This window comes from Oryza sativa, chromosome 10 (assembly GCF_034140825.1).
Source record: "Oryza sativa Japonica Group chromosome 10, ASM3414082v1".
NCBI lineage: Eukaryota > Viridiplantae > Streptophyta > Magnoliopsida > Poales > Poaceae > Oryza > Oryza sativa.
The window spans coordinates 17,467,650-17,492,030 of record NC_089044.1 but is presented as its reverse complement, the minus strand read 5'-3'; the positions used below and the strand labels follow the sequence as shown (position 1 = coordinate 17,492,030).

General features: G+C 44.0%; 2 protein-coding genes, 2 long non-coding RNA genes and 1 pseudogene across 6 annotated transcripts; 2 read left to right on the top strand and 3 right to left on the bottom strand.

The window, feature by feature from the left end:
- Positions 1 to 636: 636 nt before the first annotated feature.
- Positions 637 to 4,793, bottom strand: LOC4348806 (uncharacterized). The gene is made up of 2 exons (XM_015758471.3): positions 3,118 to 4,793; positions 637 to 967 (listed from the first exon to the last, which is right to left on the bottom strand). Exons 1-2 carry the CDS (start codon positions 4,529 to 4,531, stop codon positions 879 to 881), a joined length of 1,503 nt encoding a protein of 500 aa, XP_015613957.1. The 5' UTR covers positions 4,532 to 4,793; the 3' UTR covers positions 637 to 878.
- Positions 4,794 to 5,356: 563 nt separating this feature from the next.
- LOC107279105 (uncharacterized) lies at positions 5,357 to 6,278 on the bottom strand (annotated as a pseudogene).
- A 4,838-nt stretch (positions 6,279 to 11,116) lies between these two features.
- On the bottom strand, positions 11,117 to 20,461 carry LOC136353799 (uncharacterized). Of its 2 annotated transcripts, XR_010737229.1 has the most exons (7): positions 20,188 to 20,329; positions 18,479 to 18,610; positions 18,078 to 18,174; positions 17,493 to 17,633; positions 13,248 to 13,355; positions 11,566 to 11,794; positions 11,117 to 11,428 (listed from the first exon to the last, which is right to left on the bottom strand). It is a non-coding gene; the product is annotated as an uncharacterized lncRNA (long non-coding RNA). The 2 variants fall into 2 exon arrangements; XR_010737230.1 differs by lacking the exons at positions 17,493 to 17,633; positions 18,078 to 18,174 and having other exon boundaries at positions 11,566 to 11,801; positions 20,188 to 20,461.
- LOC112936582 (uncharacterized) lies at positions 13,211 to 20,019 on the top strand. 2 transcript variants are annotated; one of them, XR_010737231.1, is made up of 3 exons: positions 13,211 to 13,467; positions 13,584 to 13,641; positions 14,866 to 15,940. It is a non-coding gene; the product is annotated as an uncharacterized lncRNA (long non-coding RNA). The 2 variants fall into 2 exon arrangements; XR_010737232.1 differs by lacking the exon at positions 13,211 to 13,467 and adding an exon at positions 16,957 to 20,019 and having other exon boundaries at positions 13,599 to 13,822; positions 14,866 to 16,868.
- A 3,029-nt stretch (positions 20,462 to 23,490) lies between the features above and the next one.
- LOC136353556 (uncharacterized) lies at positions 23,491 to 24,356 on the top strand. Its single transcript, XM_066304562.1, has 2 exons — positions 23,491 to 23,919; positions 24,018 to 24,356. Exons 1-2 carry the CDS (start codon positions 23,491 to 23,493, stop codon positions 24,354 to 24,356), a joined length of 768 nt encoding a protein of 255 aa, XP_066160659.1.
- Positions 24,357 to 24,381: the final 25 nt, after the last annotated feature.

The following is a 24,381-nucleotide window of genomic DNA, read 5'->3' as shown; positions in this document are numbered from 1 at the left end:
ATTCAAAAGTTTGTTTCGTTGTGCAAAAATCTCGGCTTAGAGGAATGGAACCATGCCGTTTACTTGCACTGACACTGATATAAGTTTTTCATTCCAGTTTGATTCGCTTAACTGTTCGAATTTCTCAACTCACACTATATATTTCCAACTAGAATCATGAACCCATTCCATTCCATTTCAACGAAAAACCAGAGTCGAATCTTCAGTCTCAATTCATAGGACAAAACCAACGCATCAGGCCAATTCAATTCAGAAGATACATACACCCATTTAATTCTGAAGTACGTACCAGTTTCATTAGAACTATAATAATTAACACTAAGTTGTACTGTTGTAATCCCTGTTGTGTGCATGCCTTGTGTCACTCGGTGCTGCATGCATCTTCATACTGAAATGTTTGCATTCCAATATTTGTGACAACTTAAACAACTCCTTTTATAGGGAGCATGATCATATACACCATCATGAAAAAACACTATGACCTAATGCTGATTATAAGTTGTACGGCTTATTAGAAAAAACACTACGAGTAGAACTTTTATAATGTATCCTTAGCGATTTAAAAACTAATGTTTATAAATAAACTTTAATTAAAAAAGTTCTAAAATTCCAATTTTGGAAAGGACTCATAAACCGTAGGACAAAATATGGAACCTTAGAGGGAGCCATAGTTAACTGAAATTTATAGCCAAGCTATTGTAGAGGTTTTCTCCAAGAAGCTTGCAAGAAGGGAAAAAGAACAAAAAAAGTACCCAGATGATAAGGTTCTAGAATTTGTTACAGAACTGCACATAGCAGTAGCAAATCCATTATCCATATGAAAGCAACAGACTCAAGCCGATAATATTCTACCATTGGCATCTCACTGCTGGACAGCATCACTCTTGCCGCTTTCCACGTCTTCTTCTTCTTCTTCTTGCTGACTTCTGCCCATGATCTTCAGCTTGTCCAAGTGATTCTCTTGTACCTACACCAAATAAAATAGCTCATATTTTTTTTCTTTTAAAGAAAGTCCTAGAAGCAACAATTACGGCATTATCTGGGATCAAGGGTAAGAGCATTCATGTTGTCGTCGGCAAGTACAATAAGACAGACAAAATCCAAAGCAATACAGCAGTATAATAACTACTTGTTTCGAAATTGGTTTGGTCAATATCTTATTACTTGCTTCATTCCCTTCTTGTTTTGAAATTAACTTGGTCCTAATGCAATTTGATTATTACTTTTTTATAGTTAAATTAACCGCATGATAACAATATAGTATAATTAGAAGCATAACGAGGCAGAAATAAGATTTGACAACATGTTTACTGATATTAATATCTAATGCAATTTGATTATTACTTTTTTATGGTTAAATTAACCGCATAATAACAATATAATATAATTAGAAGCATAACGAGGCAGAAATAAGATTTGACAACATGTTTACTGATATTAATATTTATGACGAATGCAAACGATGTTATACCTTGGTCAAAATTTTAGATATATTAATCACAGGAGAATGGAAGTGGCATTGAGACAACAAGAAATTAACTTTTGGCCACCACCGAAGGCATTTTAATACTTACATGGAGCTGCATTTGTCTAAGAACAGGTCATTATCAAACTGTTTTTTAAGGAAAAACATTTCCTGCTTAATGAATGGGCAGTAATCCTGCCATTTTCCCTTAAAAAAACAACAGTTTGGTTGTTCCTACAAGAATCCACTGCACAGACTGCAACAGTGCATTCTAACAAAGTTCAAGTTTCATTTTTACTTTTGGAACAGATTAAGTTTCATTTTCCATCTATGGCAAGTAGTCTAAGATTTATCTTCAGACACAGTGCAGACTCTTGGTAGTACTCTACCATTGCACCGCACCAACATTAAGTTTACCGTCCTGAATCAAGGTTACCAGGTTGCTATGTTCATCGAATGGTCATTCGTCAGACCATCCAAAAGCAAGAACTGTCATATGGATCAGGCCCTAAATCTTTAAAAAGAAAAGAGGTAATGGGGTCAAATATCCCAGGAAAATTATCATTACCTAGTTATGTAAATGGCAATGCAGATTGGAAGATAGGTTTCAAAAAAAAAAAGCAGATTGGAAGATGAACTAGGCTTATGGCAAAAGTTGTTGATCGACGGCCAAATATATACTCCCTCCATTTCTAAATATTTGATGCCGTTGACTTTTTTAAATATGTTTGATCGCTCGTTTTATTCAAAAAATTTAAGTAATTATTAATTTTTTTTCCTATCATTCGATTCATTGTTAAATATACTTATATGTATACATATAGTTTTACATATTTCACAAAAGTTTTTGAATAAGACGAGCGGTCAAACATGTGCTAAAAAGTCAATGGTGTCAAATATTTAGAAACGGATGGAGTATATGCAAAGCTATGTAGTTCGTAATGTGAAATGTGTACACAATTTGCGATCTGATCTCTATGTCTGGTGGTGCCACACATTTTTTGGAAGATATACAAGTGACTGACAAATAGTCCACATAGCATCTTATATCCCATCTTGTACGAGTTATGTGATGAGAAGAATATTATGGTGAAAAATGTGGCATCCTTAAAATTTGTCTTCCATTATAGGAGATGACCTCCTGTTATGCTGATCAGAGACCTGAACTTTCAGCATACTGATCTTTCTCATTCTGTCATGTGGTTTCGGTACAAACATAGAAGCAGATTTACTGTGAAGCAGATTTTCGGTACAAACATCCCCTCGAGGGATTAGATTAGTTTCCCATTTACTGTGAATCCTATGTACAAACATTTGACCTCCAGTGATGCTGGACCTAGTCACTAATATACTTTTGAATAGCAAAAGTACCTAACAAAAATGAGACCTCTATGTGTGGCTATTAGACAATTGGACAATATAACTAGGCAAAAAAAAATGAAATACTTAAATTTCTACAACAGTTTTGCTGTCCTCTAATGTCAGTCGCTGCACTGAATGCAATATCCTCCTAAATTAAGTCAGCATTGCTGGTAATGATGCATATACTACCTTGCTGTAACTACAGGTTAATTAGCACCACAACACACAAGCAAATTTCAATCATTATCAGAAAACATAAATGGCAACAGGGAGCAGTAGGTGCGAAGTACCTGGAGCGCTGAAAAAATGTTTGGAGATCCCAACGGCAAGGTAGTAACGCATGAAAACGGCGCTATCAAGCTTGGCCACTGCCAGCACCTTCTTCCTCCTCACATCAACAGCAGTCAGAAATGCCGCCTTGCCATTCCCCATGACGGGTTTTGTCAGCACGTAAATGACATCGTCATCGATGCTCATGGCAGGGTAAGCCATGCCCAGGCGTCCCAATGGCAACCTCGTCGTGGTTGTCGTTGCCGCCTCCATGGCCTTATCATCATCATCCTCTTTAAGACTTTCTTTGCTCACAGCACACAGCAACTCATAAGCCTTTGGGTTGTCAGTGCTGAGCTCGGCAGATTCAACAGCGCAGTCGCGGCACCAATCGTCCCATGAGGTGACCGGGATCGGCATCCTCCATGTGGTGGCCTTCCAGCGGCCATGGACCAAGGTGCGTTTCAGGTCCTTGCATTCTCGACGGCGCAGCCATTCGAGGAACGGGTCAGGATCACAGTCACCTGGTGGCGTGGCGCTCACGATCTTGGGCGTGACGATCTCCATCTCGACGTACTTGATGAAGCTCTTGTCTCGGCTGACGGCGACGTCGCCGCAGTACTGGTCGGTGGTGTTGAGGAAGGCCCTGTGGCTGTTGCTCTTGGCCGGCAGAGGCAGCGGCATGTCATGGAGCTTGGGGCTCTCCTGGAGCACGTCGCAGAGGAGGATGCCGCGCCAGATATCCACCCACCCTACCATGCCATTTGCACCTGTTCCCAGCCTGATCACCTTGCTCGTCACGTGGTGCACTTGCCTGTGCACCGTCTCAGGGATGGGGCACACCAAGTCCCTCATCAGTGGTCCCTCCACAGACACCATCTGCGAAGTCCATCTCCCTTGCTCGCCGTTCGGTTTGGAGCGGTACAGATGCAGCCTGTGGATGGTTTTACTGCCGGGGATGGTCCTGAGGGCGGTCACCACGTACTGCTCGCCGCCATCGGCACAGCTCAGTATGGCGATCTCCTTGTCTCCCAGGGTATCGTGCGACGGGTTCGGGAGCAGATCCAGTCTCGGGCGGTGAGGGGGAGACCGCGCCATGTAGACGAAGTAGTCGTTGTGGGTGAGGGACATGGTGCCGACGCGGTCGATCGGGATACGGAAGAGGAAGAGGTCGCCGTCGACGGCGATGGCCTTGGGCACCATGGAGGGATAATCGGCTGGTTCTTGCAGCTGCAGGGCGGGGCAGTAGACGTAGAAGTCGGAGAGGACCGGCGGGAGGGCGGCGCGGAAGCTGACCTCGATGGGATGGCCGTTGCTCGTGTAGGACGTGGCGGTGGTGGCGTCGCGGCGGGCCGCCCTGTAGCCGCGGACGTTGAGCAGGACGCAGCTCCGGGTGCCCTCGTGGACCTCGGCCGAGGAGGCGACGGCGGCCATGGCAACCGATCAATCGAGGATCCAATCAGAAGAGGAGCTTGATCGATCTTGGTGAGGATTGGATCTGGGATCTTCGGTTTGATAGGGTTACGAAGGGAAGAGGATTTTGATCCCTCGAGGGGATATCCCTCGTTGTTTGCGTGTCACTCAAATGGTTATGAAAAAAATTAAAAAAATTTAAGAAGATGTATTAATATGTGATATATTACTCCACAAACATGCAAGTAAAAATTCAACTTCTACATCTCGCAATGAAAAAAACAAATTTGACTCTGAATATACATTAACTAGCTGCTGTTCAATTTGTTTTTTTCGTTACGAGATGTACAAGATGAATTTGAACTTACATGTTTGTGGAGTGTTATATCACATGTTAATACATCTTCCCATTTTTTTAATCTTTTTATAACCATTTAAGTAACATGTAAAGAACGAGGAGATATCCCCTCGAGGGATTAAAACAGTTTCCCGGTTACGAGGTAGGGGAAAGGGAAAGTATTACGCTACGACGAGGCCTTACGCTTGCAGGATATTGGAACCATTTTTGCCACTCTTGCCATCGGACCATGCGAAAGGTCCATTTTACCCCTCCTCTCTCCCTCCATCCCAAAATATAATCATCTATTATATTATTAAAATAGCTTTGAACGAAGGCACCACGTTCGCTGTGGAGGCTAGAAATTCCCACATTAATCGGAGAAAAAGAGAAAAAAGCTACACCGTTAGATTACAATGAATATAAATTAAAGGGTGTAGATTTATCAAAAAAAAGAAATTTTATCAGTACGAAACAAAGTCTATTCAATACATAATAGGAAAGTTACTCTAATCTTTCACGTACGTGCATACATGCATGTTGGATTCTCGACGTCGCAGCCATTCGAGGAACGGGTCAGGATCACGGTCGCCCGGTGGCGTGCCGCTCGCGATGATCCTGGGCGTGACGATCTCCATCTGGACGTACCTGATGAACCTCCTGTCTCGGCTGACGGCGATGTCGGCGCAGTACTGGTCGGTGGTGTTTTTGGAAGGCCCTGTGGCTGTTCCCCTTCGCCGGCGGCGGCAGCGGCACGTCGCGGAGCTTGGGGCTCTCGTGGAGCACGTCGCAGAGGAGGATGCCGCGCCAGATGTCCACCCACCCTACCGTGCCGTCTCCGCCCGATCCCAGCCTGATCGCCTTGCTCGTCACGTGGTGCACTTGCCGGTGCGACGTCTCCGGGATGGGGAACACCACGTCCCTCATCAATGGCGGCGGTTCGTCCACGGACACCATCCGCGAGGTCCATCTCCCTTGCTCGCCGCCCGGCCTGGAGCGGTAGAGATGCAGCCTGTGGATGGTTGTGCTGCCGGGGATGGTCCTGAGCGCAGCCACCACGTAACACGGCTCGCCGTCGCCGCCGCCATCGCCGCCGCTGCAGCTGAGTAGGGCGATCTCCCTGTCTCCCAGGGTGTCGTGGGACGGGTTGGGGAGGAGATCTAGGGTCGGGCGGCGAGGGGGAGGCCGCGCCGCGTAGACGAAGTAGTCGTTGTGAGTGAGGGACATGGTGCCGACGCGGTCGATCGGGATGCGGAAGAGGAAGAGGTCGCCGTCGACGGCGATGGCCTTGGGCACCATGGAGGGGTAGTCGGCTGGCTCTTGCAGCCGCAGGGCGGGGCAGTGGACGGCGAAGTCGGAGAGGGCCGGCGGGCGGGCGGCGCGGAAGCTGACCTCGATGGGGTGGCCGTTGCTCGTGCGGGACGTGGCAGAGAAATTTCACGAGAAACTAGTTGGAATAAGTTCACTTGAGGTCCCTTAACTTGTCAACGAATCTGATTTTCATCCTTCAACCAGAAAACCACGTACAGCGGATCACTCAACTATTAAAACCGGTACAAACGAGATCTTTCAGCGGTTTAGATGGTGGTTTTAGCTGACGTGGCATCTGGGTTTCTGGTTTGACTTGGTCCTCGTCCTACATGGCGGTGATGTGGCACTGAAAGCAAAATATAAAAATTTAAAACTAAAACAAAAATATGAGGCCCACATGTTAGTTAGACAAAAGAAAAAAATAGTGGGACCCACATGTCAGTGGGTCCCATCCTCCTCTCTATCCACGAACGACGGCACGACAGCGCTTCCTTCTCCTCTCTCCCTCCCGGCCATCCTTTCTCCTCGAGCTCCCTCGCGGCCTCGCCGGCAGGCAAGCGCACACAGAGGGGGAGAAGGGTGGCGGCCGACCAGGAAGGCAAAGACGGGCGTGAAAGATGGAGATGACCATGGCCGTCATGAGGGACGGTGCTACGCTGGTCGGCCACCTTGGCGTCTTGTAGAAAAGGGGGAGAGCGGTGAGAAGGACGATCGGCCGGCGGGCTCTGCCACCAAGGATCCAATGGGACGCCGCCTCTAGAGGCGGACAACGATGCGCCCTACCCGCGCGCCTCAACTCCTGTCCCTAGTGTTGTCGCTGCCTGAGGTTAGGACAAGATGACAAGAGCATGGGAAGGGGGCGGCGGTGACGGGTCCAAGATATGCGCGAGGTTGGGACGGGACACTGCAGCGTCGTCATCATCCTCCTCCTCAACTCCGGATGTGCCGCAGATCGAGATGGTCTGACGGCGTTGTGCGGCTGCAGCGACGAGAGGAAGAGGAAGGGGCCACCGTGAGCCTCTACCTTCCAACCACCGTGAGCCTCTCTCACCGGCCGTCACCCTTGCCGGTAACCACCCTTCTCCCTTCTCTCTGTTGTCCGTCACCCGCTACGCACCTCTCCCTCTGCCCGTCGCCGTCGAGCCCCCACCCACGACCCCCGGCCTTTGCTGGCCTCCATGCCTCCTCCCTCCCCTCACGCCTCGCCGCGCACCGCTCCTCTCCCGTCTCCTATAGGGCGCCGCGCGCCGCTGCCTCCCCATGGCACGTGGAGAGAGGAGAGGGGAGAAATGAGGAAGAAGAGGAGGGTGAGCCACCATTTTTAATTATTTTTTTGTGTAATTGACATGTGGAGTCATAATTTTTATTATTTTCCAAATCAAATTGCCATGTCAATACCATGTCAGATTAAGACCGAGTCAAATTAGCTACGTAAGTGCCACGTCAGCTAAAACCGTCGTACAAACTGCCATAGGACCTATGTTGCACCAGTTTTAATAGTTGAGAGACCCGTTATATCTGGTTTCCGATTGAAGGACGAAAATCATATTCGTTGACAATTAAAGAGACCTCAGATGAACTTATTCCAAACTACTAGTTTATACGGTTCGCGTGACCATATAGATGGCCAAACAGCCCGGGGCATGGCCCGGGCCATGCCACGGGTTTTTGGCCCGGTCCAGACACAGCACGGCCCGAATGGTGTCGGGTTCATGGCCGACCTTTGGGTCATGCCTAGGCCTCTGCCTCGGCATGATGGGCCAGCCCGGCATGGCACGAACCAAAGAGATAAGGGACACAAAATAGACTTATTTCAAGGAGTAGCACGGTGGGATTTCGTGACTTATTCCAAGGAGGAGCATGGTAGAATATACTTGTCATGGATGAGTTGTAGGTTTAGCAATAGCATTAACAAATTTATCTTGATTCGTAGTTAACAATAGTACGACCACATTTAATAATTTACCATGTTTTCACGCCCATCACCTCCATCATTGTTAATTTTTAAATGTTCCATTTATTAATATGAAATAAGCAATTTTTTTGACCTGGTGAAATAAGCAATATTATTATAATAACAATAATTAGTCATGATTATGTCAAACTTGTAAAATGTATCACAAAGATTATATTCTTATGTCAAAGCAAATTTATTTTAAAAAAAAGATACTATGTGCATGTCATTATATCGAGTTTACTGTCTATATATTCAGTAAATAATCCCAGCACTTCACGTATTGACGTATATCAATCTCACCACCTGGCTGGCAAGTGGCAACTCTCGCTACTGACTTGCATCAGTAGTTACTTTTGAAATTTGAAAATACGAAATTTCAATGGCTTTCTAGGTAAATACTACTATGTATCTTTATCGTAAAAGGACCGGAGCAAATTACCTGTAAAAATATTATTTATTTAGAGGACCCTAAAATAAAAGATCTTTATAGGGGTGCATGTGTAAAACTGGTGGGAGACTAAAAAACGCAGGTGATATTTCCAACCGAAGAAGTCACGTGAACACACTATAGTCCCTTATTTACAGGAACCTTAATTCCCATTATTCATCCTTCATCCAACGGTTCATAATGATTTCAGCTAGATCCAACGGCTATTATTGACTGAGTGACGTGGCTTATTCTAGAATCATATCAAGTTTCACTTTTCACTTGTAGAGATTTGATAATATGCCATTTAATTTGCATGATTATCCTTCGCCTCGGGTGACCAGCGCGGGGGAGCAAAATCGGGCGCTCCCCCCCCTCCTTGGCGACGCGCATGCCCTCTGGGCCCCACCATTTGTCATGCTTCCACCTGCCACGTGTCCCTACCAAACATGTTTCACTATGTATAGATCTAATGTTGCAGTGAATTGAAACATTTTTTTTGCAACGAATCATTCACATATTTTGAAAACCCTCTATTAAGAGAATTCGTTTTATTTTTTGTTCCGCCAAAAATGTTTCACCCAGTGTACTCACAATGTTTCACTATGCTCACAATATTTCACTATGCATAGATCTAATGTTGCAGTGAACGAAATATTCTTTTGCAACAAATCACCCATATATTTTGGAAACCTTCTATTAAGGGAATTCGTTTTATTTTTTGTTCCACTAAAAATGTTTCACCTAGTGTACTCAGAATGTTTCACTATGTATAGATCTAATGTTGCAGTGAATTAAAACATTCTTTCGCTATTTGCTGAAATATTGTTTTTATATAAGGTGAAACAACGCCCAATTTAAACGATTGAAACATTTTCGATCTACTTAGTGAAACAATTCCGATATACTTGGTGGAACATTGTGCAACATTTAAAAATATTTCAATAACAAGCTAAAAAAAATTCGTCGGAATATATCCATGTGTGGTCTTGTTTTGAAGATTTAGTTGCAACGAATTTAATGGTGCAATCGGATCATGATTTGGATAAATAATTTAAGAAAAAAAATTAGTTTAAAGTGGTTTTGCACGCATGGGTGGCGCTGACATCATGCTAACATCAGCGCCCGATTTTTGTACGTCTAGATCGCATGCCCGATCGGTAGTCCCCTCCTAATTGCAATGCTTTCAAACAAATTTCTCGTCTTGGCAAGGGATGGATTTTTTTTTCTCTAGCTCGAGGTTTGGGTGTCCGAATTTGGGAACTCCAATTCCGATTTCCATAAAAAAATTTATGGGGCAATTGCATCTGTGCCCCCACTTTCGAAGCCAATTGTTGTTTTACCCCTATTTTTTAGGGTTTGCAGTTTTACCCCACCTTTTGAATCTGAATCAGCCGCGTACCCCCACTTCTAATAGCCAGTTTAACGGTGCTAGTTGTAGAAAAATTGACATTTATACCCTTGGTGGTTATTGCATTTTTGCCCCTATTTTTTTCAGCTTTGTGTGATTTTGCCCCTATTTTGTGATTTCAGCTTGTGTGATGAGCATCGACCAAATATGAGCATCTCTTGTGATTTTTTTACTTTAACAAAAACAATTCACAAATACTAAGAAATTACAAAACTTGAACAAAAATCACAAATACTACCCTTCATGGTCGATGCTCTGGACCATGAAGAGAAAGACGCATGCGTTAGTGAGGAACTGCAGCGGCGGCGCGAGGTAGTTGAGGCGGAGGCGCATCCACCCGACATAGGAGGCGGCGAAGAGGCCGTCGACGGCGAGGAGCAACGCCACCTCCTCGAGGTGCCACCCCTGGAGGTAGGCGGCAAACTCGACAGCGAGCAGCAGCAGGGACAGGGCGAGGAACACTCGGATGCAGCCGTAGGAGCGCACCCGCAGCGCTATGCTCTCCCCCACCAGCCCTCGACGCGGCCGCCGCCGCCGCCTCCGCCTCGCCCGCGGCCGCCGCCACCGCCTCTGCACGCGCTCGCGGCCGCCGCCTCGCCCGCTCGTTCACACCCGCAGCCGCCGCCTCCGCGCGTGCCCTTCCGCTGGAGCCAGAACTGTCGCCTCCGCGCAAGGACCAATCCGGTGGGAGAGGAGAGCTGGTTGGATGCTTATCCATTCCCTCAAAGGTAGAACGGTAAATTGATATTTCATAAATCATTTTTCATTTCCATTTGTTTTTCTTAACCTAAAAATGTGGGACCCATCTAACGGGCGTTAAAACTAAGGGCAAACGGTTGGTTCGTTTTTAAAAATTGGGGGTAAATTGCAAACCCTAAAAAGTGATATTAAAACAGTAGTTGAGGTTGAAAGTGGAGGCATGGATGCGATTGTCCCTAAATTTATTTAACCAAGTTCGAGATAACATTTGCACATTGGCCTTTGGAGGACATGAACGATCATATATGTTGCAACATATTTATGCACAAAAAAGTTGCTCAAGAACCTTTTCACGGTGCAGGAAGAACCCAGAAAGGCTGTAGAAAAACCCAAAATTTCTGTGTTCCAGTGTTTGGTTTCTACTCTAAACTTACCAGTAAGCTTCTCTTCCTATACTTTTTAGATAATGGATCGATAAGATCTTGCCTCTACAGTCTACACTCACCGTGGGTGCACACATCCAAAGGATAATACACGAGTACTTAGCTCGAACACCTCATAACGAGTTGAAACATTACACACAAGGTTCCGAACAAAACATAAGAGGAAGACTAAGCTTCAATCCCTGTTTCTAAAGTTCCAACCACACTTAGCCAAAAAAAAAAAAAAACTCCCTTTACTCTCGCTTCTAACAGCCCGCAATACATATCAACGCCATCTTCCATAAATAGCAGCAGCGACCATTGATCTGTCCAATATGTTCCCTTGAGGACGACCTGCAAAGAAAACTTTATCTCCACATCATTTTTATTCAACCATATCACGCGACAAAGAGACAAAAACTTGTAGCCTTAAGTTGAAAACCATTCGTGGAAGAAGAGCAAACAATGCAAATGCATAAGAATGTAATTACCTCGATGAGGAACGGTACAATGGTGTTGCTGGACAATGGATAGCAGCATCCCGCACCATTCTTATGCCCAAAGGTAACAACTAGTAAAGATTTTGCAGCTCAAGACAGTGCAATGGTGATCCAATCCCATAGTTTCTAGTTGCAGCCATGGTATTACCAGAAGATGGAAGGGTGCCCAAAAGTAACAACTCAAGATTTTTCAGCTTTCTTCCAGCATATAGCCAAGCACCTGCAGACTACAGCTATGTTGTGATGCAAAATATTGGAAGCTCTGCTCAACCATTCAACAGATGTGCAACAGTGCAAGTATTCCCTCTGTTTTTTAATAGATGACGCCGTTGACTTTTGAACACATATTTGACCATTCGTCTTATTAAAAAAACTTTTTTTGGGAATACGCAAAAGGATTGCGCAGCTTTGTATTAAGAGGAATAAAATTTACACAAACGGCAAACAAAGAAGAGAGATGGGGGAGAGAGAAAAGGGAGGAAAAAAAGGTATTGTGCAAATGTATAAGATCGTCTTATTAAAAAATTATATGCAAATGTATAAGATGCCCCTTTTTAAAAATTTGAGAACCATATTCTCAGCTTTTGCACTGCTATAATAACTCCAGGAATATGTTAAGTCACATACTTAAACTAAAATTATGGTCAGATAAATTTCAGGATTTCGCTTGTTCCAAGTGAATCCCAGATTTGAGTAGAAACTCCAAATCTCCAACGCTATGCTACCATACAAATAACTCGGTTCTTAAACACAGTCTGACAGTGACAGCCATGTGCGCATATATGATTAATGCCCTAACATTTCTAATAGAAGATCATATAATGCAGTACGGTAGGCTGAATATAGTCATAAAGAGTAGCAAGAATAAAACGAAAATAAGTAATGGAAACGAACATGATAGAGGAACTTTGATATTGAGGATCCAACTTTGACCATGCGTCATGCCCATCTTCAACGTACTCAACTGCTTAAGTTTTTACTAGGAATCTAACATCATGCAGTCTCTTTAGGACACAGTCACACAGCATAATAGACCAAAGACATGTCTGGAACCACTTGATTGAATTTACAACAAAGATCTCTGACTAAGACCATGTGCATTAGTTAAACTGTTTAAAGATGTTCTTGCATTTGATACCATTTCTACGTTGCAGTTTAGTTCTTATTCATCACAAAAGCTGAATCTCATTCAAAGATAAATGTACTCATTTGGAAAACGAAACTCTTTATCTTAAAATCCTGACTGCAGAAAATATTTCAAAGACATGAGTTTACCAACATTAAGATTTATTCCCTTGAAGTTTATCTATATACCACTATAATACAGCTTTTACTGATATCTATCAAGAAAAAAACAACACAGCGAAAAAGGTACCCCCAACAGAAACAAGAGAAAAAATATATATAGACTACCTCAAACACATCTTACATCCTAGGGGGGAATCACTAGAGGCAGAGCAAAAGGTCAGACAAGACTTGTCCTGATGCACAGCTCAAGCGGTGGGAATCTCACAGGCACAGGATGGAGAGAATCCAAGGAGGTGTGCATACTATAGAGCGTGTACATATCTTTGTGAAGGTTTAGACGCTACTTGTATTGGCCACTTTGTAGGAGAGAGGGCGCCACGTTCAGAGGGAAGATTTTGCAATGCTGCTGTAAAATGGGCACGTACCTCCGCTGCAGTGCTGCTGCTCCAGCCTCCATTACTTGGCATCCTTCTGCCTTGTGCTCCCTGCACCGTCCACTGCCTTCACCGTGGCTTGGCGAAGGTGTGCATCCACTGCGGTGAAAAATCCAAAATCAATCCAGAGTTCTCGCATTTGTCAGTCAAGAAAACGGCAACACTGTGTGCAGTTTGATCTGGAGGAAGAAGCTTAGTAGCAGTCTAGCAGGTAAAGGCATTATACTTCTCTTTTACCCTTCTGCTGCAACATATATATGTATATATATACTGTTTCTACCATGAATTTAACCCTACTCTTACTCCCTTTTTTTTCCCATCATGTAGTGTCAAGAGTTCAGGGACTGCAACTCCATATACAGGAAACGACTTGGAACAGCTAGAGGTATTTCCTTTCAGTAGTGTTCAGAGATAACATTCTGAGCATTGAATTTTGGGCTGGAGGTTTTGGCTGCTGTTTATTAGATGGTGATCTCACTGTTTCCTTGCTTACCATGGTTGAGGACTACCCTTGCTGCTGGTGTTCTTGATTCAGGGTATAATGGAGTGTTGGAAACCTGTAATAGGTCAGTTCTAGTTTGCTGGTATCCCCAGCCCCAAAACTGTGTATCTCAACTATGCTTTCTATAGAAAGGTCCGGTCTTTTCTCTAAAAGAACATTCTCAGAATTTATGAAAAGATTTCAACTGATCTAATATTTACGGTTTGAGTTTGTTCTTAAGGAAATAGATACGTGGAAAACATTACTACCTCTGTCCTAGAATAATTGCATTTTTACCATTCAAATTTTGTCCCGGAAATATTGTATTTCTAGTGAGATAGCATCTAACAAATTAATTAGATGGAAGATATCCTTTTAATTAAGTTTATGTATGGAATGTGTGCATGCAGTGTGGTCATTACATAGGGTTATTGTGGTTATTTGTGTATGCTGCTAATCTGTCTCTAATTTCCTAGAAATGCAATTATTCTAGGACAATAGTTTACATTGCTCCTTACTCCAAGATCTATTAGAATCACTTGAGTCTATGCTTCCTTATAAACAACTCGGTTCTTATGATGGTCTGTCACATCCATTACCAATTAGTACATAGCTTTCTTTTGTTCTTATACCTGCACAAAATTTTAGTGGGTATTTGCAATATAGTATGGTAACATCAGAAAGATAAGCAAGAATGAAGAAAAAAAAATAGTTGCACTCAATTAAGTAAGAACAAGAGTCTAATTTGAAGGTCCATAAGTGTATTGATTCTTAAAGCACTAGTGTAGACTTTAAGAGTAAATTGCTAACTCCAACATGACCTAGCTCGTTCCGCTGAGCAAGTCAGCTTCTAGATATTTGGTTATAGGTTCAATTTTTCCACTGCACTTTTACAATCCTTTATATTGCCATCACTTGTACATACGTAGATCATAGATTTGACATGTGAGTGACACAAGGGACGGTATACAGGGCTTTGGGAATTTTGTGGTGGCGTGTCAGAATCTTACCATTTTAAGAAATGCATTGCTAATTGACTCAATCTGTGATGTACCTCATCAAAAGCATGTAGATATTTAGCATATTATTTTGCGTTAGTCAATCCAAGAATATTTTACATGTGTGCAGGAAAGCCATGATCCATTGTGAATGCAATCAATGTCAGTAACGAGAATGAGTGATTGTAAGCTTGAAGAGAAAAGCATACTTAAGAGGAGCGGAAAGGGAAAGAAAGTCAACCAAATGAAGGATTGGTATTGAAGTAATCTACTAGAAAAAACTAACTCAAGGGGGGTAGAGGAAGTACAACCAAACAATGTCAGAATGCGCAACAACAGCACGGATGAAGAGGAAAGAATACATGCAACTCAAGCGGGGCATGAAGCGTGCAAGAACTGATGGAAATGAAGAAAAAGGAAGAGCTGATCCAACTTACATCAGCAATATGGAGTTGAAAAATACCCTTAGCTGGAACATGACCTGGCCAAAATGCATGTGCCGACTTTGCCAAGGACCCAACGGAATTTACAAAAACATCAAGAATGTAGTGGAACCAAAATACTGCAATATTCAACTAATGCAACTCAAGGAACCATCAGTTATAAACAGTGCAATAATATACAGCCAACTGAAGAAAGCAAGGCGGGCAAAAGAATTAGCAAAAATAGCAAGAATGAAGAGGAAAGAACAGAACACACTCAAGAGGAGCAGAAAAGGAACTAGAACCAATAAAAATGTAATAACGAAAGAGATCATTTCCAGTGATAGTAAGATATGGAACTTTGGGGGGCCAACATGCATGTGCCAACACTGCCATGCGCTTATGTGGCATGCAGAAAGATCACTACATTCAACAGTCAAACAGCCATCCTTTGGACTCTGCTGCAAGCAAGGGAAGGTAGCATTGCCACCGTTAAAAGAACAGCCCCCTTACCTTACGAGTTTATTGACAAGAGATGGAGGAAGATCAACAAACTACCAACAGAACATTAGATCATACAATTCGATGTTTGCATTTACATCAATGGGAGGAACCGTTGACAGAAAAATAAACAACGGGCATGGACCTTATATTTTCCGACTGAATGGCCAGAATCACCATCACATAGGAACTCTGCTACCAGAAGGTAGCAACAAGCCTCGCTTCCAACAATTGTACGTATATGACACAGAGAATGAGATCGAAAATAGGATTGAAGCATCAAAATCTGGTGCAAGTAATGCCCCATTAGACCAAAAAACTATTGCCAGCCTACTAAAAATGCTTGATGAGAACAACACACTAGCCCAGACATTCCGAATGGCAAGAGATAGATTTAAAGAAGATGACTATCACAATTACACTCTGAGATTACTTGATAATAGGGATCAAGATGGAAGGCAAGACAATATGCCATCAGCATCAGAAGTTGCTCTCTTGATAGTCAAAGATCCGACCAAAAAAAGCTATGGACGCGACATTGTTCTTGAGTACAAAGATATGAGACCTAAAAGGATATCAGAAACCCATCCAAAATTAATGGCCATGCAATACCCACTGCTCTTCCCTTATGGAGAAGATGGTTATAGACCTGGAATAAAATACAGCGGAAAGGAAGGTGTAAGAAATGACAAGAAATGTGTCACTATGCTTGAATATTATGCGTATCGCCTCCAACAGCGCCAAGACCAATCAATGTTGCCACTGATGTGTGGAAACCTCTCAATGCAATACATGGTCGATGCTCATGCGTGCATAGAACAGATTAGGCTCAACTGGATCAGGCAAAATCAAGGAGTTCTAAGAACAGAACTTTATGGTGGGCTACAAGATGCACTCAGAAGAGGAGACACAAGAACAGAGCAAGTAGGGAGGAGGATAGTACTTCCAGCAAGTTTCACAGGAGGTCCTAGAAATAAAGAGCAAAACTACCAAGATGCGATGGCAATATGTCGTTGGGCTGGACATCCTGACTTGTTTGTAACATTCACATGCAACCCAAAGTGGCCAGAGATCCAGTGCATGCTAGATAAAGTTGGATACCAGAAACCATCAGAACGCCCTGATATTTTAGTTCGAGTGTTCATGATAAAACTGAAGGAATTAATGTCAGATATTAAAAGGAATCAACATTTTGGAAAGACTAAAGCAAGTAAGTGACGAGACAAAAAAAGCACTCATCCGTACAATTTTTTTAATGAAAAGTAATTGCTAACACATATATTGAATAAATATTGCAGTTGTCTTCACAATAGAATTTCAGAAGAGGGGACTCCCACATGCCCATATCCTAATCTTCCTTGATAAAAGAGGAAAGAGCCTAGAGCCCTCACAAATTGATGAACTGATATGCGCTGAGATTCCTGACAGAGACAAGGATCCTGAAACATTTGAAGCTGTCAAGAATTTCATGATGCATGGACCATGTGGAGAAGCAAACCCAAAGTCACCGTGCATGGTAGACCATAAATGCAATAGATTCTTCCCAAGAGGATTTTCTGATGAGACAATCATTGATGAAGTCAACTTCCCAATATATAGGAGACGAGATGATGGGAGACAGATAAAAAAGGGACGAGTTAATCTGAACAATGGATTCGTTGTTCCATACAACAAAGATCTCCTAGCGAAATTCCAAGTACACATGAATGTCGAGTGGTTCAACCGGTCTAGGTCAATCAAATACCTATTTAAGAGCATATGCAATGAAGATGACCAAGCAACAGCAGTTGTTGAAGAAACTGACGAAAAGAATAATGATGAGATTAAAAGGTACCTGGGATGCAAATACACAACAGCAACTGAAGCTTGTTGGCGAATATTCAAATTTCCTCTACACTACCAAGAGCCACCTGTTGAGAGGCTATCATTCCACGAGGAGAATGAGCAACATGTGATTTTTCCTGACTCAACAGACCTACAGGAAATCGTAAGACGACCAAGATCAGGGGTCACTATGTTTACTGAGTGGATGGAAACGAACAAAAGGCATGAAGATGCCAGAGAATTAACATATTCAGAATTTCCTACAAAATGGACGTGGGATAAGAATGTGAAGAAATGGGTAAGGCGAAAAGGAGGGATGAAAATTGGCAGGATCTACAATGCCCATCCAGCAAGTGGAGAAAGGTATTATCTCAGAGTTATCCTCAACACGGCAAAGGGTTGCACAACATTTGAAGATATCAGGACTGTAAATGGAACCGTGCACTCATCATACAAATCAGCATGCCATGCACTAGGATTTCTAAACGATGATAGCGAATGGATTGAGTGCATCAAGGAAGCATCATGCTGGGCATCTGGGATGAAATTACGACAATTATTTGCAACTGTTTTATGCCATTGCGAGGTTACTGACCCAAAGAGGTTGTGGGAATCCAGCTGGGAGAAACTCTCCAAAGATATACAGCACACACAAAGTTGGGCATTGAACTTTCCCACCTCCTGCCTCACGCCTTCACACAGAAGGAAATGTGCTTTAATAGAAATTGAGAAGAACATGCGACAAGCTGGAAAATCACTAAAGGAATACGCTGGAATAGAACCGCCAAATATGGCAAAGTTAAGTGAAATTGAGAACAGTTTATAATTGAAGAGATGAACTATGACAAAGAGAAGTTGAAGCACGAGCACCTGCAAATACTAAACACTCTGAACATAGAGCAGAAAAAGGCATTTGATGCAATAATAGAATCAGCACATCAATCACTAGGCAAGCTAATATTTGTGGATGGTTATGGTGGGACAGGCAAGACATACCTTTGGAAAGCAATCACAACAAGGTTAAGATCAGAGGGAAAGATAGTGCTTGCAGTTGCGTCTAGTGGCGTTGCGGCACTTCTACTTCAAGGAGGTAGAACAGCACATTCAGCATTCAATATCCCGATCAACCTAACAGATGAATATACATGCTTCATCAAACAAGGCTCGCACATAGCTGATCTATTAATGAAGACATCACTAATACTGTGGGATGAAGCTCCAATGGCAAACAGAAACTGTTTCGAGGCACTAGACAAGAGCCTAAGGGACGTGCAGAGGTGTAGAAATGAGAATAGTTGTCAAAAGCCCTTTGGTGGCATGACAGTTGTTCTAGGAGGGGACTTCAGGCAGATCCTCCCTATTGTGCCAAAAGGAAGAAGGGAACACACTGTAAATGCAACGATCAAATGCTCATACCTCTGGCAACATTTCGAGGTGTTCAATTTGACAAAAAATATGCGACTCAATTATGTGTCCAAAGATCAAACAGAGCATCAGAAGTCTGCAGAATTCGCTGAGTGGATACTACAAATCGGCAATGGTGACACGATTTCGTTAGATGAAAAAGGTTGGGTGAGGATGCCTAGTGACCTGCTGTTACAAAAGGGAGATGACCCGAAAGCTCAAATCATTGAGAGTACCTATCCTGACCTACAAGACAATTGCTGCAAGCAGAATTATCTAGAAGAAAGAGCAATATTGTGTCCAGTGAATGAGAATGTCAATGAGCTTAATGAGTATATTATGGACCAGATCCAAGGTGACAAGGTAACCTACCTTAGCCGTGACAGTGTGAGCAAATCAGTGTCTTACAGCCATGAGATGGAAATGTTATATCCTACGGAGTTTCTAAACAGCTTGAATCACTCCGGAATTCCAAACCACCAACTGAAGCTCAAAGTCGGTTTGCCAGTGATGCTTCTTCGTAACATCAACCAAAGTGCAGGGCTATGCAACGGCACTAGAATGACAATTACGCGACTAGGCAATAAGGTTATTGAGGCACAGATTATAACTGGAACACACAGCGGCGATATGGTATGTATCCCACAAATCATCATGTCACCAACCGAACCGAAATGGCCGTTCATGCTAAACAGAAAGCAATTTCCCCTCTCGGTGTGTTTTGCCATGACGATCAACAAGAGTCAGGGGCAAACTCTAAACAAGGTCGGCCTCTATTTACCTAGGCAAGTTTTCACCCACGGGCAGCTCTATGTGGCAGTCTCCAGAGTCACAAGCAGAGATGGCCTGAAGATCTTGATCGCCGACGAAGAATGCCCGGGTGAAGGAATGGTGAAAAACATAGTGTACAAAGAGATCCTCCAGTAATTTCCTAGTGTTTGCAGTTAATTTATGCAGTGTTCTTCCCCGAACTGAAGCTGTAATAAAATTGGCCGCGCTGTTGTTCCGGCCACTAGCTAGTTTTCCTAAAGCATTGCTGCTATGCAAGTAATGCTGAGACTATCAATCGATGTACTTGCTTTCTATAAGCAATCAATTATGTTCTGTTATATCTAATTGAATTTGCATTTCAATCTCTGCACTCAAATTGGCTGGGGGTTAGTATCACTTATCACTGCGTTTCTGCACCAAATCGAGGTTGCATCCCAGGTCCCATAGCTAATCCAGTGGCAGGCATAGCGCAACACAAACTGTTCGAATCGGAAGAACAAGCAGAGAACGGGGGTGGTGGTTCATCTTACCAGCGCATTGGACCCGGTCCGCCCGGTGCCGCCGCCCGCCGCGCGCCGCGCGCCGCGTTCGCCCGGAGCGGACGGAGGCGGCCCCGACGAAGAAGCCAGCATTCGCGCTCGACTTGGGCCACGGCGGCGAGTTGCCGCCGGCATGGGCCGACGCTGATGGAGGAGGACGGCGGACCAGCCGTTCATTTTGCTGGAAGCCGCCGCCGCCGCCGCCGCCGCCGCCGTCGCCGGAGTGCCGGGCGACGAGGCGGGTGAGCAACCACGTGTATGGGCCAAATGATGGGCCTAACTTTCGAGCATTCAGAGCATTTCGTATGGGCTCAAAATCCGGCCCATATACGGGTATGGACCTAAATTTCGGCCTATTCACAGCCTGCTTGAATGTCCAAAAATCCCAGCCCATCTTGGAGACATACATAGGTTCGTCCGCTGTTTTTTTTTTTTGGTTACAGACAAAGAATGCAAAATCCAGCTTCACTTTTGCGAATTTCTCGGAGGTACCTCCAAATAGGGCCGGTTGCTATCACGTATCAAACATTGAGTATTAACAGACTGAAACATATTTTCTTTTATCGGAACATGATCATGCGATATCTTGTTGTGAAGATTAAATTACAACAAACACAACGGTGTTATCGGATCGCAGATTAGATAAGTAGTTTAGGAGAAAATTCATTTTGAAGGCTGCTAAATCCATGCATGCATGCATGGATAAAGAGGAGATAGTAGGGGCAAAAAAAATTCGTCCGTCAAATGTTACAGTTGACCACTAGTGAAACATTAAGTTATACACAGTGAAAAAAATCAGTCACTGCAACATTTAAATATTTTTTTGAAACAAAGTGAAAACACACGTTGAAACATGTTGCTATCACGTATGAAACATTAAGTATTAACAGACTGAAACATATTTTTTTCATCAGAACATAATCATGCGAGATCTTATTATGAAGAATTAATATAACAAATACCACGGTGTTATCGAATCTTAGATTAGATAAGTAATTTAGGAGAAAATTCATTTTGAAGGTTGTTAAATCCATCCATGCATGGATGGATAGAGGAGAGAGAAAGTTGGGGCAAGTAGTGAATGCACACTTTAAAACATATTGCTCTATTTAGGAAACATTAAGTTTTAACAGTCTAAACCATATATTTTTCTTTTATTAAAATATAATCATTTAATATCTCATTGTATAGATTTAATTGTAACAAATTCAATGGTACGATCGGATCGTAAATCGAATAAGTAGTTTAGAAGAAAATATTTGAAGTGTTGAGAAAAAAAGAAAAAGAAACTAGTTAGTACTCATCTTGCATGCATGCAGTAGCAAGGAGCCCGATTGTTTCTCTTCAAATCGGGCTACCGAGCAAGAGGATTCTTGGAAGATATACATGGAGTAACGAGCAGCAGCGCCCTACACTGGAGAAGCTTGATAGAGTTCTGGTCAAAACTTGAGGGCTTCATGGATGTTGTAAAAGAAAGCTGGCAACAAGAAGTGGATGCCACCGACCCTTACTTAATTCTGCATGTGAAGCTCGCTAGGCTATGTAAGAAACTATCATCCTGGGGTCAGAAAAGAATCAGCAAATACAGGCTTCAGCTGCAGATCGCCAATGAAATTATCCTAAGATTTGATGTTGCCCAAGAGTCACGGTTACTATCTGATGACGAACGACATCTTCGTGCAGCCTGCAAAGGACGATGTCTGGCTTTGGCGTCGTTAGAAAGAATTCGGCTGAGGCAAAGGGCTAAGATTAGGAATTTGAGGGAAGGTGATGCTGGCACGGCTTTCTTCCACATGAAGATAAAATCAAGGCGAAGGAAATTACTGATCCCACGGTTGGAACATGAGGGCAGAATAGCTTCAACACAACATGACATGCAAAACCTAGACAGAGAATACTTTGAATCAGTGATGAGTGCGGAGGACAGTGCTACAAGAAGGCTGCTGTTTGAACAAATTGGGCTGGCTGCTGCTGATTTGACTGAGCTTGATGTTCCTTTCACTGAAGAGGAAATCTGGGCAGCCATCCGCTGCTTACCGAACGAAAAATCACCCGGCCCAGACGGTTATACAGGATTGTTCTATCAAAAGTGTTGGGACATCATCAAACCCGAGCTCCTCAACGCACTGGCAAAGTTTTGCACCGGCAATAGTCAGAATCTAGAAAAATTGAACACGGCAATAGTCACGCTCATTCCCAAGAAGGAATCGCCAACTCTACTCAAAGACTACAGGCCGATTAGCTTGGTGCATAGTTTCTCTAAGCTGGCTGCGAAGATTATGGCACAGCGACTAGCGACGAAGCTGGATGTTCTAATTCCTTATTCTCAAACCGCCTCCATCAAAGGGCGCTGCATTCATGAGAACTTTGTTTATGTCAAGGGGCTCGTTCAGCAATTCCATAGGCAAAAGAAGGCAATGGTACTGTTGAAGCTTGACATTTCCAAAGCATTTGACACTGTATCGTGGGGTTTTCTGCTGTCTATGATGGAGTTCAGGGGATTTGGCCCAAATTGGAGACCGTGGATCTCGGCTATTTTCCTCACTGAACAAACAAGCATCTTGATAAATGGGGCACTCACCGACCCAATCAAGCCAGCAAGGGGACCGAGGCAGGGAGAATCGAGCGAAACTAGCTGGTTTGCTGTCACCACTAAATGCAAGAAGGCATTTGCCTCCCATCTCAGTGTACGCTGATGATGCCGTTCTGTTCTTCAAGCCAACGGCTGCTGAAGCAAGCGCGATCAAGGGACTGTTGACGTTGTTCGGCGAGGCAACAGGCCTCAAAACAAATTTCTGCAAGAGTGCGATCACCCCGATTCAGTGCAGTGATCAACAACGGGCAATGGTTGAGTCCATTCTCTCCTGCAGAGTAGAAGATTTCCCCATCACCTACTTGGGCCTCCCGCTAGGAACAAGACAGCCAACAAAAGCCGAAGTTCAGCCGATCCTTGACAAATTAGCTAAGAAAGTTGCCGACTGGAAACCTAAGATGCTCTCGATCGATGGCAGGCTATGCTTGATCAAGTCAGTGCTCATGGCTCTTCCCGTCCACTTCATGTCGGTGCTGCAATTGCCGAGATGGGCAGTCAAGGACATAGAGCGCAAATGACGCGGTTTCCTTTGGAAGGGGCAAGAGGAGGTGAGCGGCGGGCATTGTCTAGTCTCATGGCGGAAGGTGTGCTCTCCAGTGGCGAAAGGCGGTCTCGGAGTGAAGGACCTGAACTTCTTTGGTCAGGCTTTAAGATTAAAATGGCTGGCGAAATCGCTGGAGCAAAGGGAGAGACCCTGGACGATGGCATCTTTCAGGCCTGGTTGTGATGTGGAGGCCATATTTCGCTCGGTGACAGAGTACATCATAGGCAATGGTGAAGACACCGATTTCTGGACAGCAAACTGGACTGGGAAGGGATGCTTTGCATGGCGGTGGCCGATCCTGCACTCTTATGCAGGCCGTGTCAGGCTTTCGGTTGCCAAAGCTCTCACCAACAATCGCTGGGTCCGCACACTGCAGGGGGCGCTGTCCAACGAGGCGATGGGCGAGTTCTTCCAGCTTTGGGACGAAATTCATGATGTGTTGTTGCTCCCCTCGACGGATGAAATCAGGTGGAAACTGGCGAACGATGGGCAATTTTCTGTGGCGTCGGCCTACGACATGTTCTTCATGGCTACGGAAAATTGTGCATTCGGCGAGCTGCTGTGGCACTCCAGAGCTCCCTCGCGAGTCCGCTTCTTCATGTGGCTTGCGCTAAAGGACCGTTGCCTGCGGACAACCTCGCCAAGCGAAACTGGCCACATGATGATCTGTGCTCACTTTGTCAGCGAGATGATGAGAACTGCCACCACCTGTTCGTTGCGTGTGATTACACGGCGGCGGTGTGGCGTTCTATCAAGCGATGGTGCAATGCAAGCTTTCCAATACCGGCAGATGGGGACGCTGCCCTCGCTGATTGGTGGCTGGCAACTAGATGCCGTTTTCAGAAGAGCTACAGAGCAGATTTTGACTGTGCTTTCATGCTAATATGTTGGCTGATTTGGAAGGAGCGTAATGCACGTATATTTCAGCACGTGTCCAAGCTACTGGATCAGCTCGCGGAGGACATCAAGGATGAAATTGCCATTTGGAGGGTGGCGGGGATTTTCTCCCAATTTCGCGAGTAATCCCCATGGATGTTTGCGGGGTTTA

Bases quoted from the DNA above. Each gene is read 5' to 3' on its own strand.
- LOC136353556 (XM_066304562.1), top strand. From the start codon at position 23,491: ATGGCATCTTTCAGGCCTGGTTGTGATGTGGAGGCCATATTTCGCTCG. The intron at 23,920-24,017 runs GTCCGCTTCTTC...TCACTTTGTCAG, and splicing joins ACTCCAGAGCTCCCTCGCGA to CGAGATGATGAGAACTGCCA.
- LOC4348806 (XM_015758471.3), bottom strand. From the start codon at position 4,531: ATGGCCGCCGTCGCCTCCTCGGCCGAGGTCCACGAGGGCACCCGGAGC. The intron at 968-3,117 runs GTACTTCGCACC...TATTTGGTGTAG, and splicing joins ACATTTTTTCAGCGCTCCAG to GTACAAGAGAATCACTTGGA.